This window comes from Nipponia nippon, unplaced genomic scaffold (assembly GCF_047370975.1).
Source record: "Nipponia nippon isolate SJK-2023a ecotype South Korea unplaced genomic scaffold, ASM4737097v1 scaffold_1, whole genome shotgun sequence".
In the NCBI taxonomy this organism is placed as follows: Eukaryota; Metazoa; Chordata; class Aves; order Pelecaniformes; family Threskiornithidae; genus Nipponia; species Nipponia nippon.
The window spans coordinates 15,299,350-15,316,203 of record NW_028262290.1 but is presented as its reverse complement, the minus strand read 5'-3'; the positions used below and the strand labels follow the sequence as shown (position 1 = coordinate 15,316,203).

The window sequence follows — 16,854 nt, the reverse complement described above, 5'->3', positions numbered from 1 at the left end:
CAAAGACTCTAGCCAAATTAATTATAATCAGCAGAAACTTAAAGAAGAAAGTAGCTTTAGGTGCTCTTAATTCCTAGATATGTACTTGATAAAAGGTTTCCTCTCTTCTGGTCCCAGCATCTGTTTATATTCCTCCCCGAAATACCCTGGGTTCTGATCAACCGGATCAAGAGAAAACACTAAAGAAATCAGTAAAACATGTATTCTTATACCAGAATTATCCTGTGATCAGCTAAGCCATGTAGAAGTACAGTAAAATTCCCACAGTGACATTCCAATTACTAGAGGGAACCAGAGAGATCTCGAGAATAGCAGTAATGGTATAATAAAGGAAAACATGAGTTGCTGACAAAGCGATGGTCACACATTTTAGTGCTTATCACAGCAGCTGATATTTAAGAAGTGAGAAAGAAAACTTATCAACAAACAATTCTAACAAGCAAGTATCAGTAAACAATAATAATTCACTCAGAAAGAGCTTATTAGGATTTGAAGAAAATAAACCACTATTTTCACGACAATGGCTGAAAAAACCTCTACACCTAAAGGAAACATTTCTAGAAAAAGACAAACAATGCTCATAGATGTCTCATTTTATGAAGACACACCCCAGCAAAAAGACATTCATTACCTTGATGAGCTGTAAGGACTGGCTGCTTTTCTATGACCCTCAAAAAACCATGCTCCAGGTTTAAGCAGAGATCTACAAAAGTCAACAATATCAGTGGTTAGTGTCACAGTCAACAGCTGTAACAGAATGGATGGCAGCCGCACTGCTGGACACATTAACGCAACTCCTGAGTCTAGAGAAAGACGCATTCAGAAATGACACAGGTGACAACTGATTTGTCAGTGGAGCTTTAGAGGTAGGGCTATCCCTCCCTTCCTCTTTCCTGTCCCTTTCATCTGAAATATGGTTTGTTTGCTTCAAAGTCTTTAAAGTTTGGACTGAGAATTATAACTGCTGTGACACCATGGGAGTGATCGGCGTAGGGAATTTTCAAAGGTCTATCTGCATCCTTAATTGCCTGACACTTTTAAAAGCCGGTCCGTTGTCTAAGATGATGCTGATTGCTCCTTCCGGCATCCAAGATTCTTTAAATATGGCTGGACCGTCTTGGCACCTTATGACATAAAATCACAAGGAACGGCTGAGAAGTGTTTCACATAGCTACACTCTCTGGAAGAAGCTAAAGAAATCCCTCCCCAGACAACTGTAGTCTAATCAGCCCTTTAAACACTCAGGCTAAAGGAGAACCAACAAAAGAAAACTAGAGCAGGAGATATTCATCTCTTGGCCCAACTTTAACCACAGTCCTTAGTTACTCAGGAGTTCTTAAAGGAATGAAAGAAAAAAAGAAATAGAGTAAGAAAGAAGGCTTTCCTCTCTATTTCTCCAGAAGACTGGAATGACCTAACACTTTAAAGAAAGAAGGAAATGTGATTACCATTCCCTCTCCATGTCTACCTCCAACAAACACAGACCAGAAAAGAAAACCAAACCCATACAGCTTAGAGGACTTCGGAGAATAAATTTTAACAACAGAAGCTTTGCTTGTTACTGCTCCCTGAACAAAGGCATAATCAGTTAGTAAGAACTCCCGCTTTTTCACATGCAGGACCTTTTTTTTCTTTCAGGTCTTTCTCTAAAAACCCAGCTCCTTAAAGTCCTACACAACAATGCTCTTTCAACACAACAAACAAGAACTTAACTTCAGAGTCTGCTGCCTGACATTAATGACAGTAAGCCTCCAACTGGTCTCAGTAAAGAATGAAAGAATATGGCAAAACCACTAGTTTCAAGGCCCAGGTGCTGGAATTGCTTCAACTCCTTCTCACATCATCAAATGCCAGCTGATGGCAGCTGGGTGTCCCAGATGAACTGACTGGGAAGTTCTGAATCCTGTTTCTCATGGAGAGGACTCAAAACTCTAAGACCATGTCAATGTATATGCCTCAGACTGCTCTCAGGGTTGAAGGGGAACCTCGACATGCCTTTTTGTTCACATGCAAAAGTCTCTAACTTGCTTATCCCTACAGTTCCTGAGGATAAGCTCCGGCCCTCTTGTATAGTTGAATGAGTATGCCAGATTAGAGTCCTGACATTTTATACCAGGCTGTCTGGATACAAAACGATGTGCACGTTCCTGAGTCCGGCTATTTTCTAATCAGGTTGTCTTCAGGTTGAAGTCATTGTACAAGCCCAATGTATGTAAAACAACTACTTTTCCAACTATGTGGATAAGCATACCTGAGAATAAGCTCTAGGATGTGGATGAAACCTTAGTGTGGTTGAGGAGCTTCGGAACAGTGTGGTATTGCCATGTACACACTGCCTAAAACTCAACCCGTCACTCTTGCGCTGAGAAAAACAGACAAAGACTGACTCCATGCCCTTACAGGTGATACCTTTGGCAATACACTGAGGTTCTTACGGAGCTACTCATTGCGGATTTTCTCAATGCATCCTTTCTTTGTACAGGTAACTTTTAATGTCAGGTGACTGGGAGGTATTTTTACTGATAAAAACGTTGACGGTAACACTATGCATAACAGTATATATTTAAATGTTAGGATCACACAATACTGCTGTAGCTGAACTGCAAACAAAAAAATTTTAAAGACAATAATTCCCTGCCACATTTCCATTCACATTCATGTTGCAAATCAAGGCTGCTGTATTTATGCTGTCATTTGTTGGAATTAGCACTTAAATAAAAAAACCTGCAGGTGCTTTATGAGTACTTAGGCTGCACAGAGGAAAATCGGGTATTTTTTGAAAACTGTTCAGAATTTTGTTAGAATTCAGAACTCCTTAACATCAAGGACCACAAGATCATTGTTAATACACTTCAATTTATTATTTTATAGGGAATCAATTTCAATTAAAATCCATTCAAATAGTGACTGGAAAAATTCTATAATATTGATCTAAAGGGGGAACCAGCATAGTTAAATTATTAATCATACTTGAGCATGTCATAAAACACTGGGCTAGTACCCGTGCTTTATGGCCATGTCAAATAAAGAGTTTAAAAAACCCACCCTTTCCTTTGTGGAAGATGCCAGAGATCTGCACACTGCTTAGTAATAAAGAAACAGTTCATAACACTGCTGACTGCCTATGTATAACTAAGTAAATGAAGGTGCTCTATCATATGAAGCATAAAAGCCATTAAGAGTAAACTTTTATTTGAATAGAACCACATTCATTTTTAAAATTACATTACAGAAAGCCTTTTAAAGAATGTGAATGAAAAAAGAGCAGCTTTTAAATAGAACACGTTCTTTTTACACAACTTAGAAAAGCAACTTTACAAAGGCATAAAAGGAGAGGGTTTTTCTCCCGCCTCCCTTGAATCTTTCCAATAATTATAAATCTTTATTGCACAGGCCATAAATGCTAGTAACAACAGGAAGAAAATGCTTTTGAACTGTTTGGCAACATTCACCTTCAGGGATTCAAAACAACAAAACTTTATTTTATATTTTCAAAAAGGCTTTTAAGTGACTTCCGTGTTTGTTAAAAGTGCCAATATGGTGAAACACTTTGCAAACAGAACGCATTCATGCAGGCGTCAGCAACACCAGTTTCATGAAATCAGAAAGATGGCGTTACCAAAACTCATCTGAGTGAAGAGGGCAATTCATTCAGCTTTCAGACCAACTTTTTTCAGCATGGGAGTTTACACCTAGGCATAGCCAGTGGGAATCGATCTCACCTAAGTTTAGTTGTCTATCATGTAGACAAATACGTCTGGCAGTCATCCTGAGCTTCTGTAATAATCAATGGAGAGCAACAGGCACAATTCATCTGATGTGTCTGAGGTGTGACTGGTGTATCTGAAACACAGAGGATGTGTAGCTACAACTGCACACACATGACAGTAGGATGGCTTAGAGTCTCTGCGGAAGGCCGAAGATACAAACGCGACTGAAGGCACGCCAAGTCAGGCGCTGGCGCTTTCGGCACCACTGAGGCTGCCAGTGACTATATTCTAGTTTGCAAAAAAACTTGTCGGGAACAACTTGTTTCATGACACTCAATGGATACTACATGAATTAGGCAGGGAAGTACTCTTCCTAATGCAGCAATTCTGGATGCTGGGGAGCCCAAGCGGATGGGACCACAGAGAGGGGCCAGGGTTCTAGGCTCTGCCTAAACAGCATCTGCCACCTTCAGAGGCAGAGTACTGGGACAGAGGGATACCGGATCCGACGGAGAACGGCTTTTCTTATCCTCCTATCTCCAACGCCATCCACTCAGTTTGACCACAAAGTCGACGAAGACAGTCAGGTTTTGAACCAGAAGCCCAGCAGTGAAAATTTCTATGTATGTACTTTCTAAGGGTCAGAAGTATAGTTAGGGCTCCGATTTCCTCAATTCTTTTATAAAAACAATTATCAACCCTAATTATATTCTATGTCTGATTTCTGGAAAATAACTCAATAGAAATGACAAATACGTTACATTGTAAATGGCACCATCTTAAAATATGTAGACTTGATTTATTTAAACTCTGTGTGAAAGACTGTACCTATTCCTGGAATCCCTTTTACCATCCTGTTCTTTTCGGCTGGGTGAAAACAAGTGATTTCTACTGGCACTGATCACAAACAGCTGTTGTTAAATCACAGCCTCTGACTGCTCAAAACTTTCCTATTTAGTTGAAAGTCTTTCATGACTGGCTGCAGCACAAACAGCAATATTTTAATTTTTTTTCTTAAACCTTGAGCAAAATTGTTTTTTCTCTTTCCAATTTACACATGAGTGGGGAAATACGTATATATATGTGTGTGTGTGTATATGTATATATATGTAATATCTATTCATCAAACATGTAAGACAGTTTTGGGTATGCATTAGCTCAGAAGGACTAAACTTTCCAGACCAAATTTTCCAGTAGACTGACTTCTGAGAAATTTGGAAAGCAGGAATGAAAAAAAATCAACATTAATAAAATAATAAGAAAACCAGACAACTGCAATTATGTCCTTGCAATCATACAAAACAGCTAATACTACATTCCCAGTAGACTGAGTTGCAATATTATTTATAGAAACACATAAAAATGCAAGCACATCATAATATTATACAGCTAAAATCTTGCCATATAAGTTCATCAATACAAATTTCATAGTTGCATACATGTTTTCTTATTCATACTCCAAACTAATATGCTACGCATATTGAAGGACAGTTCTGTGCTAAACCTACCCAGAGTGCATTATAATGTATTGTCCAGTGTATTGGAACTTATTTTACCTGTCAGCTGAATCACTTGGTTGTTTGATATGAATATGTATTAGCATCACAGCAATAGCTAAAAGGTAACTAACAGAACCATAGTAATTCAATGGTCTACCAGGGACCATTGATTGCACTGCAAACTATATTCTTCAGGTTAGAAACCAGCCACATGAAATTCAAATAACGGATGCCAAAGATGGAATTTGATATTTATCGTCACTGATGCATGTATTTTAAACATTTTATCTGCGCTCAGATACACACTCCACATACAATGTTCTGCTTCAGCTAAAACAAATGAAAACCATAGAGAACCCCTCAGTGCATACTTGTAACCTGAAAAAATTGATTTTCAGAAGTCTTAACAGTGTCTAAAGTCTGAAAAACCTCTGAGGAACAACCACGGCTTCTGACTCCAGAGCCTACGTCCTCTGTAAGTGCTGCAAATGTCCTTGACTGGGATGGGAAAAATACAACAAAGACTGCTCTTTTGTATGCTAATGGATGGTGGCAAAGTTGTTTTACAGTCTTGGAAGAGCAGTGTTAAGTAAAAGTGCTATGATTACTACAGCCGTACAGGAAAAAAGGACATACAATGGAAAGGAGTAAAAGATCATAGAATCATAGATCATAGAATAGTTTGGGTTGGAAAGGACCTTTAAAGGTCATCTAGTCCAACCCCCCTGCAGGGGGGGGCATCTTCATGATGCCTGCATGAGCAGGGACATCTTCAACTCAATCACGTTGCTCATCCCATCCAACCTGACCTTGAATGTTTCCAAGGATGGGGCAGCTGCCACCCCTCTGGGCAACCCGTTCCAGTGCTTCACCACCCTCATCGTAAAAAAATTCTTCCTTATATCTATTCTAAATCTACCCTCTTTTAGCTTAAAACCATCACCCCTTGTCCTATCACAACAGGCCCTGCTAAAAAAGTTTGACCCCATCTTTCTTATAGGCCCCCTTTAAGTACTGAAAGGCTGCAATAAGGTCTCCCCACAGCCTTCTCTTCTCCAGGCTGAACAACCCCAGCTCTCTCAGCCTTTCCTCATAGCAGAGGTGTGCCATCCCTCCGATCAGTTTTGTGGCCTCCTCTGGACCCACTCCAACAGGTCCGTGTCTTTCCTGTGCTGAGGACCCCAGAGCTGTACACAGCACTCCAGGGGGTGTCTCACCAGAGCAGAGGGGCAGAATCACCTCACTCGACCTGCCGGCCACACTGCTTTTGATGCAGCCCAGGAGATGGTTGGCCTTCTGGGCTGCTAGCACACATTGCCAGCTCATGTTCACCAGTACCCCCAAGTCCTTCTCCACAGGGCTGCTCTCAATCCCTTCATCCCCCAGCCTGTACTGATACTGGGGATTGCCCTGACCCAGGTGCAGGACCTTGCACTTGGCCTTGTTTGAACCTCATGAGGTTCACATGGGCCCACTACTCGAGCTTCTCAAGGGATATGGACATATTGTGAAAATAAACCTGTATCGAGAAGGTTAAGATTTCTTTATCCATAATCAGGCAATTTAGCATATTCAGTCCTGGAACATAGTTTTGATGCTATGATAAGGGATAAACTACTACTTTTGGGTAATTTCTGACAGTGTTTCCATGCTATACTCCATCTTCAACTCACAAGGTCTCTCAAGAGATTTTGGAGCATAAAAGGAGCACAGAGCAAAGGAAATCAGCTGGGAATTAAGTTTGCTAGAGCTCTTCTGAAATATCAAGTGTTTTCTTCTGTGCCTTGGATAGATGCCATGTATGCAGCATATGCAAGAAACATTTGCATAGCAATTTGTGCTATAAGAAGAAAGGCCCTTCCTGACTAGCTGGAAGTTTCAGGGTTAGGGAAAAGAAAAAGGTGAGGTCAAGATAATGAAAACAAAAGAAACGGGTGCCTGGTAAGAGGACAGTCAACATTGCAAATGCCGCACGCCTCTGAACACCACCACAGGGACATGAAACCGAGATTCCTCAAGTGTTACACACTTCCCCCGCCAGCTGCCTGAGAAGGCGAACACACTGCCTACCTGGAGCGCTCACAGAGGCAACATCTGCTGTTTTTTACAGAGAAGAAAAAGAGTATTTCTGGCGGAAGGAACTCATGATTCCTCGGGTGCCAAATCCTTGAGCCCAGAACATACCCAGGAAAGAAAACAGTACATCCTGGAAGTGTAACAGGATGACTCTCTATCACAAACCTCAGTTGTTCTGACTTCTTTACAGGGATGACACAGAAATGTGCTGATCTGAAGCAACGCTTCTTCAAGGGACACGAAAGACAGTAGGCAACGGCAGTTCAGATACTACTGTATCCACAAAGCCTACACAGCAGGGGGAGAGCAAGCTGCAATCGTCGTCTCTTAACTCCAAACGACCTTCCAGTTCTGCGCTTGGCAAGGTCCCATGTTCTCAAATTTTCTGACTACTCACAGCCCTGTTTAGGCAGGTGTGTAACTCCCAATCATTCATGCTGTATACTGGAGCCACCACAACAGGGAAGGTCTTCATATGTGGGAATTCAGAAGGTGCGAGTGAGCCTAGTACTTCAAGTCTTTGATTATGGAAAATGACAACAAATCTCATCAGACGTGGTGATGCAACCTGGAACGGCAGTGCTCAGGTTCCTCCCGCATTCAGTGTTCACAAGGAAGAAGCAGATAAGGTGAACATGAACTAGCATCATGCTTCTGACAGCCTGGGAGGGTTCAGCGCCAAACAGCTCAAATTTTGATCGAGCCTGCCTTTACTCTAGTATTAACAGGCTGATAATAGTGTAAAAATCCTTGTAACACGTTTCAGCTGGGAGGGTTTCACAGTCCTGGTTTACTCACTGCATGGACCATGAATACAATGTTTCTGTTAGAAGGCTCCTCTAAAACCCAATGAATTATCCATCACTAGGAAGAATACATGGCTCCTACTTCATCTTTCCTCAGAAGATGAGATGCATCTTTGAAGGCTCTCTGGTTCCTTTCCTGGAAGAATACAGTGCTAGGGTACTATAACAGTGTTTGAATGGCACTATTTTGGAAACTGAAGGAAGGAAAAAAATCAATCTTATTGTGGTTATCATTGACACATATGTTTTTCAGTAGCTGAGCACCAGTGCAGGATGAGCAGAAAGCTTATTGAAGAAATCAGTTCAACAGGTATCAACAGCTGTGATGATTTTCAATGAAGCATAAAGTCTTATTCTAATACATTTTGCTAGCAGGAGAAATTTTTTTTTGAAGAAAATTTGGCACATTCTGTGGCCTGGCAGAATGTTCAAGTAGCACTTTGTCCTATATGAAACTCACAGAGGAGCTTAGGAGGGGGCCCAACGTCATCTTAAATGCAGGTATCATTTAATCCAGATCCAAAAATGCTTCTTAAGCTCAGCCCTGTTTAGCAGATTGCTGTCTATGGATACTTTGCTCAGAATCACACATAGCACTGTTGTACCACTTTGAGGACAGTCTCTTCTATGCTAGCCAAAAGCAGGACTCACATTGAAAAATCTCAGAATAACTTATTCTTTGTGTAGTTATGTAAGGCTTTTTTTAAAAAACTGATCTTTCAACTCAGACTTACAGTGGTAACAGTACAATAATGGTGTTTCCAACAGTGTGCAGCTCTCCCCAGGAGACATTGGAAGATATTTTGTCAAATTAGTTCCTCAACATCACTAAGTCTGGGAAAAAAGCACAGATCAGTAGTTGGGCCTGTGCCCTTCTATCCTAGTGGAGGCTGGAATAGTGTTTCTGCTGATAATAGCTTCAATCAGGCAGTTCTTAGTCCAAAGAAAAGTCTTCCTAAAACTCAAGACAAGCCTTCAATTACACAATCATGTACTATTCTGGCTTTAAGATCCCCAGAACAGACTGGATGGTGTATCCTGAATGAAGAAGAACGAAACAGTTTTAAGTCATTTTCTGAAACAGTAGAAAAGAATGCTAGTTCTCTCCTGAGTTTTTAAAATTGAGGTTAACTTTCTCTGCAGACAACAGAACGCAAAAACATTTAAAATATCTGATCAGTATTACATAACGCTTTTTTATAACTTTCCCCGTTTGCTCCAGCTTCAACCGGGGTGTGAACTAAAGTCAGTGGAAGACTTTTCGCTGACATCAGTGCGCTCTGAATTAGGACCTCATTGCTCGCAACCCAGCTCGTGTGCTAAATGAATTGGGAAAGGGGGTTTAATGGCTTCTTTCACCTAACGATCTCCTGAGCTGTGCACTGAGAGACAGAGGGCTTTTTTCCCTCTCTTTTTGGAGGACATTTTGGAGGACAGCAAAGGACAGTGTAGCAATAGCTACCCTGTGACCTGCATTTTGCAAGTGGAATTTCCAAAAGGCAGAAACTGCTGGCATGCGAATGTGTTACTTCTCAGAGAAGAAATGTTCTCCAAATGTTCTCCAAACCCGGAAAGCACTTACAGAAAGCTATTCCAGTAACAACCTGGATTAGGAACATATAAACCATAATAAGAATACGTGTGGACACAGTTTGAAGAAACTGGGCAAGGGGACAGAACCAGTTTCGGAGAACAACTGACATACACAGCTTTACAGACTGCACTGTAGTTGAGAAAATATATCTTAACTGTAGTACTTGCAAACAAGCACTTTCAACAGACACACACTCCAATTTGCTGTCAAAGAGGTGATAAGGGATAGGAACACTGCTGTCATCCTATCACCCACCATCACCCCACTATGGGATCATAGGATTAACACAGCTCTGCTGCACAGGGGAATGTTTTATGGACTGTTGTGCTGCCCCATAACTTCAGCTCTATTCAAGAAGGCTGGAGTGGAGCTGAAGTGCAGTGCAATGGCCAGCGCCATTATGGGGGAAGACCCAGGAGCTGCAGACTGCCAGTTTTTCGTAAGCTTGTGCTAGCTTTCATAAAGCACATGATGGCATGCCTTTATATGATCAGACTAAGTAACAATGTTCTCTCTACATGGCAGAGAGAGACTACATTAAACACACATCAGTACATTTACCACTAAACTGTCCTTCATAGTGCAGCATGTGTTTATTCATGCTCTTACCAAAGTCCAAAATTGTATCCTCAGCTGTATGGGCAAGGAATAAATCTCAGAGGATGCTGCCTTGAATTCCTTGAAATGGCAGTCGCCACTGTCTGCCTGATCATGACTCATACACCAGTTGATGTGTCCAGAGGGGAACCAGAGAGAAACAATGGAGGAGAAGCCTGGAAGCACAGTCCTCAATGCCAAATACAGGTTTATGGAGAAATCTATCTGGACTGCAGTGATCAACTGACCTAAATTTATAGCTAGTGGGTCTTCATTGTCCCATATCAATAAAGTCCCAACTTCCATAAGCAGACCTAACACAGTGATGGTTGGTGACCAGAACTTCACAGTCCAGCAAACTCTCAAGTAACACTTGGGGAAGAGAGTAAGGGAAGAGAGAACCCAGCCGACACTGGAGAAAAGGATGTAGGAATAATGGATGAAAGGATGAATGGATCATAGAATCATAGAATCGTTAAGGTTGGAAAAGACCCTTAAGATCATCGAGTCCAACTGTTAACCTATCACTGCCAAGTCCACCGCTAAACCATGTCCTCAAGCACCATGTTTACACGTCTTTTAAATACCTCCAGGGATGGAGACTCAACCACTTCCCTGGGCAGCCTGTTCCAGTACCTGACCACCCTTTCGGTGAATGAAGGGAAAAGGAAGAGCTCTAAACACCTGGGGAAGGCACTGATGCTTCAGCATGTGCACTGCTTTTGACATGACACAAGACAAGGTGAGGTCATATTCACAGGTTATGGTGACATGAAGGAGCCCTAACACTCCTCATCACAATCCACATGACACCAAGCCTGAAGGGACAATTCAGTTGAGACATCAGCTCTTTCAGATAAAATGCAGCTTACTCAACTAATCAGAGAGTTTTTCCCCAAACACAGTGAGCAAGGCTTAATCAGGAACATAATGTCATGTGTGAAGGACATTTTGTTAAAAATACACTGCATGTACTGAGGAACTCTATTTTTTCATATGATGTGACACAGACCAGGCACTGAACCAAAACACCACAGAAGTATGTGGTTTATGCTATCTCACTGGACTACCAAACAACATTTAACATCGAGAAAGTATTGCAGATATACAGTAGAGGATGTCTAAATGTTCCTTTACACTGTTACCACAATGATTGCTTTTCTTCCATGTTACCACAGCTGTTAAAAACCCTTAATAGAGAGGGAATAACACAGGTCATTATAAAACATCTTAACCTCATTTGGAAAATATGTATGAGCTTTTTTGTTACTCCTCCTTCCCTGTCTTCTAATCAAGACCTCCATATTGAGCCCAGTTTTGTGTTTTCTTAGCAGCATAAACTAGAAGCAACTCTATTCAAGTCAATGAAATTACTCCAACATGGAAAAGGAATCAGCCATCTGCAAAAAACAGAGTCTAACAGGTAATTTTCCACTGACAGCTCTTACCGTTAAACAGGTTACAGAGATTACTCTTTTATCTAACACTGAAAGTAGACAATTAATGCAAAATGTACAATGTCTGTAAAGACAGCATGTTCACTGCTTGTGCCCTTTGTATTTAATTATTTTCTTCTTAGTAAGCAGACAGTTAAGTAAAACTACCATCAAGCTGTAGATGGAGGTTATTCATCATGCAAAGCAGGCAGCTGAACATCTCTATTTATTTATGCATTATTTTACCTTTTGTTCCCAACTTGGAAAGCATGTGGAATCTATGAGACATTTTCACGCATCATTTCTTGAGGGAGCACATCAAGTCACCTTTTATGCCCTCAGGCAAACTTCTCCTACCTGATCTCAATAACTGTCCATATCAAAATTATTTTTCGTACCTTGTGTAAGCAGCTGGAGGTTTCGGACTTCTTCTCTCACCTTCAGCTGAAGGACTTGCTGCAGAATGTGCTGTCGCAGGCTTTCCTGGGCAATGCCCATTCGTTCAAGCTTTTTGTCAGTAAGTCGCAGCAAAGCACGGCCTGGATACAAAAGGCAAAAAGAAAAATCACCCAAGGATTTCCATTAATGCAATATTCTCACTCTGAGAGGATAATTTGCTGCAGAAAAAATTCTCAGCCCTGAAATACCTCAGTCTGAGAGGTTATTGTTTTCATCAGTTAGCTACTTCCTTACTCTCAGAGATCTATGTTCCACTCCTCCCTTTTCTTTTGATTTTCTGTATTTTTTTGGTGCTTTGTGAGACATTTAAGCATGTAAGATAGGTATCTTGTGCCATTTTAGACAACCAGTTGCCATTAAGTGCCAGCTGGTCTGCCACAGGTCGGATATCCCCTATAAGACTTCAATTGGTCCAGGTGCCTAAATAGACCCTCACCTATTTTCAAGCATCTACATTACTGTCAAGAAATCACCAGTGAAAGTGAATTTTGCCGATTTAATTCATTTAAGATATACTGAGGATGAATACTGTGGCAATTCAGATATGTTTACAGTGTAATAGCACCGTTTCTCAGGAGGGGCCTGTACTTTGTGGTCCAGCCTTCCAAATCCCTCTCAACAGTAACATATCATAGCAAAATATAAAAAAGAGCCAGAGATTTCCCTTCACACTATCAGTTATATCTAAATCATTCCTGAAAAAGATGTTTGCCCAACTATAAAAAGACATTTGCCCAACTATAAGGAGCCTATGGTCTTTGCAGGCAATCACTCCCAGTTCGTGATTTATCTTCACTATTATGGTAATGTTGAACCACGGTCCCATGCAGATTGCAGACGTTAAAAAAATCAAACAATCCACGCTTCCCAGATTCTGCTAGTGGAACTCTGACTCCATCTTTTGGACATCACTATGCTATAAGTAAACAGGAGGAATGCAGCACACTGGCTGAGCCAACACTAAGGAAGTATTTGGGCCAAGCAGAGAACCAAAGCATCAAGCAATGCTTTACCGTAGGAAGAAAACCAAAACTTACTTTCTTTGGTCTTCACCACTGCTGTGAGCTAGTACAGGGAGGAGTGCCCTGCAGCCCTCTATTGACCCTTGATTCCCAGTATATACATTTGCTATCCAAAGATGCCCTGGCCAATCAATACCGGCAAATCACACTGGAGCTACACTGATACTGCCTTAGAAAATGGCATGTTGTTTGGTTCACTTTTTTAAACAGACTCAACATTTTACCTCCTCTAGTTTGGAGTGTAAGCACTTTTTAATTATTAAAAATCCCTTCTTTGATTTCTCAGGCTTTATTCTGAAACCAGAAGAAGACAGCGAAGAGCAAGTTACTCCCTCTGCAACACAGCAGCCTCTGTGCTACCATTACTGTGGCTTTCGGATGAATGGTACAATTTAGCTCATCATAAAGTGTTACTCAAAACAGCAAGATAAGGCCCTTATTCAATCTCTTTCCTTACAAAACAGCAATGAGTTCAGAATTTTTGTGATTATTTTAATTAAAAAATTTAAGATAAATGCCAAGAATTTAAAGGGGCGCAAAATATTTGCCCCAAACCAAGCAGTTAGCAGTATATCCTTCACCAACTGCTAGATTTCACTCACAAGTGGTTCTGTGAAGCCGTTAGTGGGATCTTGATACGATGCAACGTAAAATACTGGGATATTACTATTAACAAAGCAAGATGTTATTGATCAGATAAAAAATGACAGGGTTCATACATTTTCTGCCCTTCCATGTCTCTCAAGCACTACCTGCTACAGAAGATGACCTTTTCATTAGGAAAACTTTCTTTGAAATCATAAACAAGAAGAATTCTATGGGTTAATGTAATAACATAATATGGAAATTAGTCTCTTACAGATCAATGCCAGCTGTCCAATTCCCCTGGTGATACAGACAGTAATAGTGACTTCAATTTTTATACCATCTTATCACACTAAAACATCTTAAAGCAATTTATAAAGGATGTACAGCAGTCCAAGAGTATGGTCTGTAATGCCAATCTAGCAACTGAAAGCATACAAAAAATAAACAAGTCATCAGTTTAAAGAGTGCCAACACGCATGTCATCTTAGGGCTGGGAGTCAGCAACAGTAATATGAAAGGACAGACAGAGGCCATGCATCTCATCCAGTGCCCTCCGCCTCTTTTTGGCCATGGATATAGTCATTACTCTTCACTTCCTCTGGGCAACTCTTTATTTCATATTCAAATCGGTTTTCTACCCCAGTCACCGCCTTTGGAAGTTGTGTGCACAGAACAGAGACGTCTCTTTTCAACTCCCGGGATGCGAGTTCCTCTGAGGCTTAGGGTCAAAGCACAATGCCATTGGAAAAAATTGTCTTTGGCTCATATTATCTGCAGCAGCTTGCACAAGTTACCTTAAATTAACTCTTTCTTGCACCAAATCCAGTGTGACATGTGGAGGCAGTGATGAGGCAAGAAGGCAAACATCCAAGTGTGGCATTTCAAGAATGCAGTAAGTGACCTGAACTAAGAAAATTCAATCCTCCCCATACTTTCTTTCCCCTCAACACTCAGAACAACAACATCCAAGTCAGAACTGGAATAATTTTTTTATTCTGGTACTAAATCATGCCTTCAAAAAGATATTGCTAATGCCTGGATCAGTCACCAAAGCCAATCAGTTACTAAGGTCAAGGTCCCGACAATCAGCTAATGATTTTGGATGCTTCACTGCCTGGCTTCCTGTACTGTACATATCTGAAAGAGTTATCATTTGGTGCTAAGAACTCTGTAAGGGTTATTGAACATTGAAACCAGTTGTCCAGAGAGGTTGTGGAGTCTCCGTCTTTGGAAGGACTCAAAACCTGACTAACAAGGTCCTGAGCAACCTGCTGTAGTTGTCCCTGCTTTGAGTAGGGGGTCAGACTAGATGATCGCCAGAGGTGTCTTCCAACATCAGCTGTTCTGTGATTCTGTGAAATAACCTGCATGAAGGATCCCAAGATAAAGATCTATTTTCTTTGAAAAAGAGAAGATTGATGAAGGAAGTGAATAAGCATACACAAAAGATGGTCATTTTGGCAAGCATCACAGTTAAAACAGAGAGACAGCTATACAGTAAAAATTGGGGATAGATTTTTAATTTTCAGAGAGTGCTGGATAGAATATATTATCAAGATCAGAACATGGAACAAACGTAACATTTTCTAAGAGTGTACACTGATCTTTGCTAGGACACAAGTAAAGGAAATTTACCCACATCTCAGAAAAATTTCCCAACACTACAGAACTGATGCTACCTCTTAGATGTAGCAGCTACATGCATAAAAGAGACCAGGAGATTTTTTTCAAAAGCACCTTGACCAACAGAACCATAAAGATTGCAGTCACAAACACCTAGGCCTTGGCTCTAGCTAATCGCAAGGCTGGAAATCAAGCGCTTTAAAAAAAAACATAACTCCCTCAGTATCTGTATGCATCTTTTAGCACCTAAACCCCAGCCCTCTCATACCCAGGACAGATCAGCTGTGGAACGTTCTGAGACACCCCGAGGGCAGACACAGAATATAAAATACTTTCCAGCTTAATAATGGATTGATGGCCTAATTTTTTCTAATATGACTTAGCTGCTGCATATCTCATATGATCAAGCTGGGATTAGATGAAAATTTGAACGGAGGGAGAAACATTGCATGCCACAGAACATTAATATGAGTATAAGCATTGGTCCAGTGAGGCTGGCATTAGCCCTAGAGCAAGGAATGTGGCACAGTCTGCTGGGCCGAATCAGAAATGCCCATACCCCCCTGCACTGGTATAGCCTACCGCTTTTCTCCCCGAGCCTGTGGAGCTGCACCAACTGCCAGTTCACAGACATGTGAGGGACGCCACACGAGAAGCCTTGAAAGTACACTTGTAATGAAGGTGAATTAATAGGTAAGAAAGGACTTATTAAATGTGTAGAAAGAGCTGAAGAAATACAGGGAAATGAGAGCAGATTGTTAGTAAGAGGTTGGTCCCACGCATAATCCTGAAGAAAACTATGACTAATTTAAAGTTGATGAAAATGATAAACCACTAGTGGGAACAAATGATGTGTGCAAAATATGGCCAAGAAAGGTGATCTTGTCTCCTGAGCACAATATGATAGGTATACCTGAATATCAAGACAAGATATTCAGTTTACTTACCCTGGGGCACAGAATCTAGGAAAGAACGAACAGGGCAGAGAACACAAGGACATTAAAAAATGCCCTAATGCCAGACCAACAGCTCACCCAGCCCTGTATTCAGAGTGGCAGTAGGAGATATATTTCAGGAGAGCTACTGGGAGGGCTGCTTCCTGCAGTCATTCCCTTTGTACGGTGCCAGCACCCAGAACTGTTATACTAGCATTATTAGAGTACGGCATTTTTAGCACCTGCTTATTGTCCTGATGCCCATAAATTTGTCTTTTTGTTCTTCCTGATACCGTCTGCCTCTGCAGCCTCCTGGGGTAGCAAATTCCAGAAGCTCACTGCCCATTTTTTTCTGTTTTATATTGATTTCTTACTTTTATATTGATTTCTTACTAATTGCTTCAAGTGTTCTCTAGTTCTTGCATTGCAGTATTTGGTTAACAGTTCAACATTCAGCTTATCTGTTGCTTCTATGATTTGTAAACTTCAGTCATATGCCTTTTGATCGT

The 16,854-nt window shown here is 41.0% G+C and overlaps 1 protein-coding gene across 4 annotated transcripts in view; it reads right to left on the bottom strand.

Annotated features, from left to right (window-relative positions):
• The window catches only part of SAMD12 (sterile alpha motif domain containing 12), a 179,904-nt gene that overhangs the window by 80,412 nt on the left and 82,638 nt on the right, over positions 1–16,854 (bottom strand). For 3 of the 4 annotated variants that reach the window (XR_015702228.1, XM_087747194.1, XM_087747183.1), the window contains exons 4-5: positions 12,117–12,257; positions 632–703 (exon numbers count right to left, since the gene is read on the bottom strand). Coding sequence is in view for 3 of the 4 variants with exons in the window: in XM_087747194.1 (XP_087603320.1) it covers positions 632–703; positions 12,117–12,257 (213 nt within the window). In the remaining variant the exon portion in view is untranslated. The remainder of the gene's footprint in view (positions 1–631; positions 704–12,116; positions 12,258–16,854) is intronic. The other variant, XM_087747209.1, reaches the window with a different exon arrangement.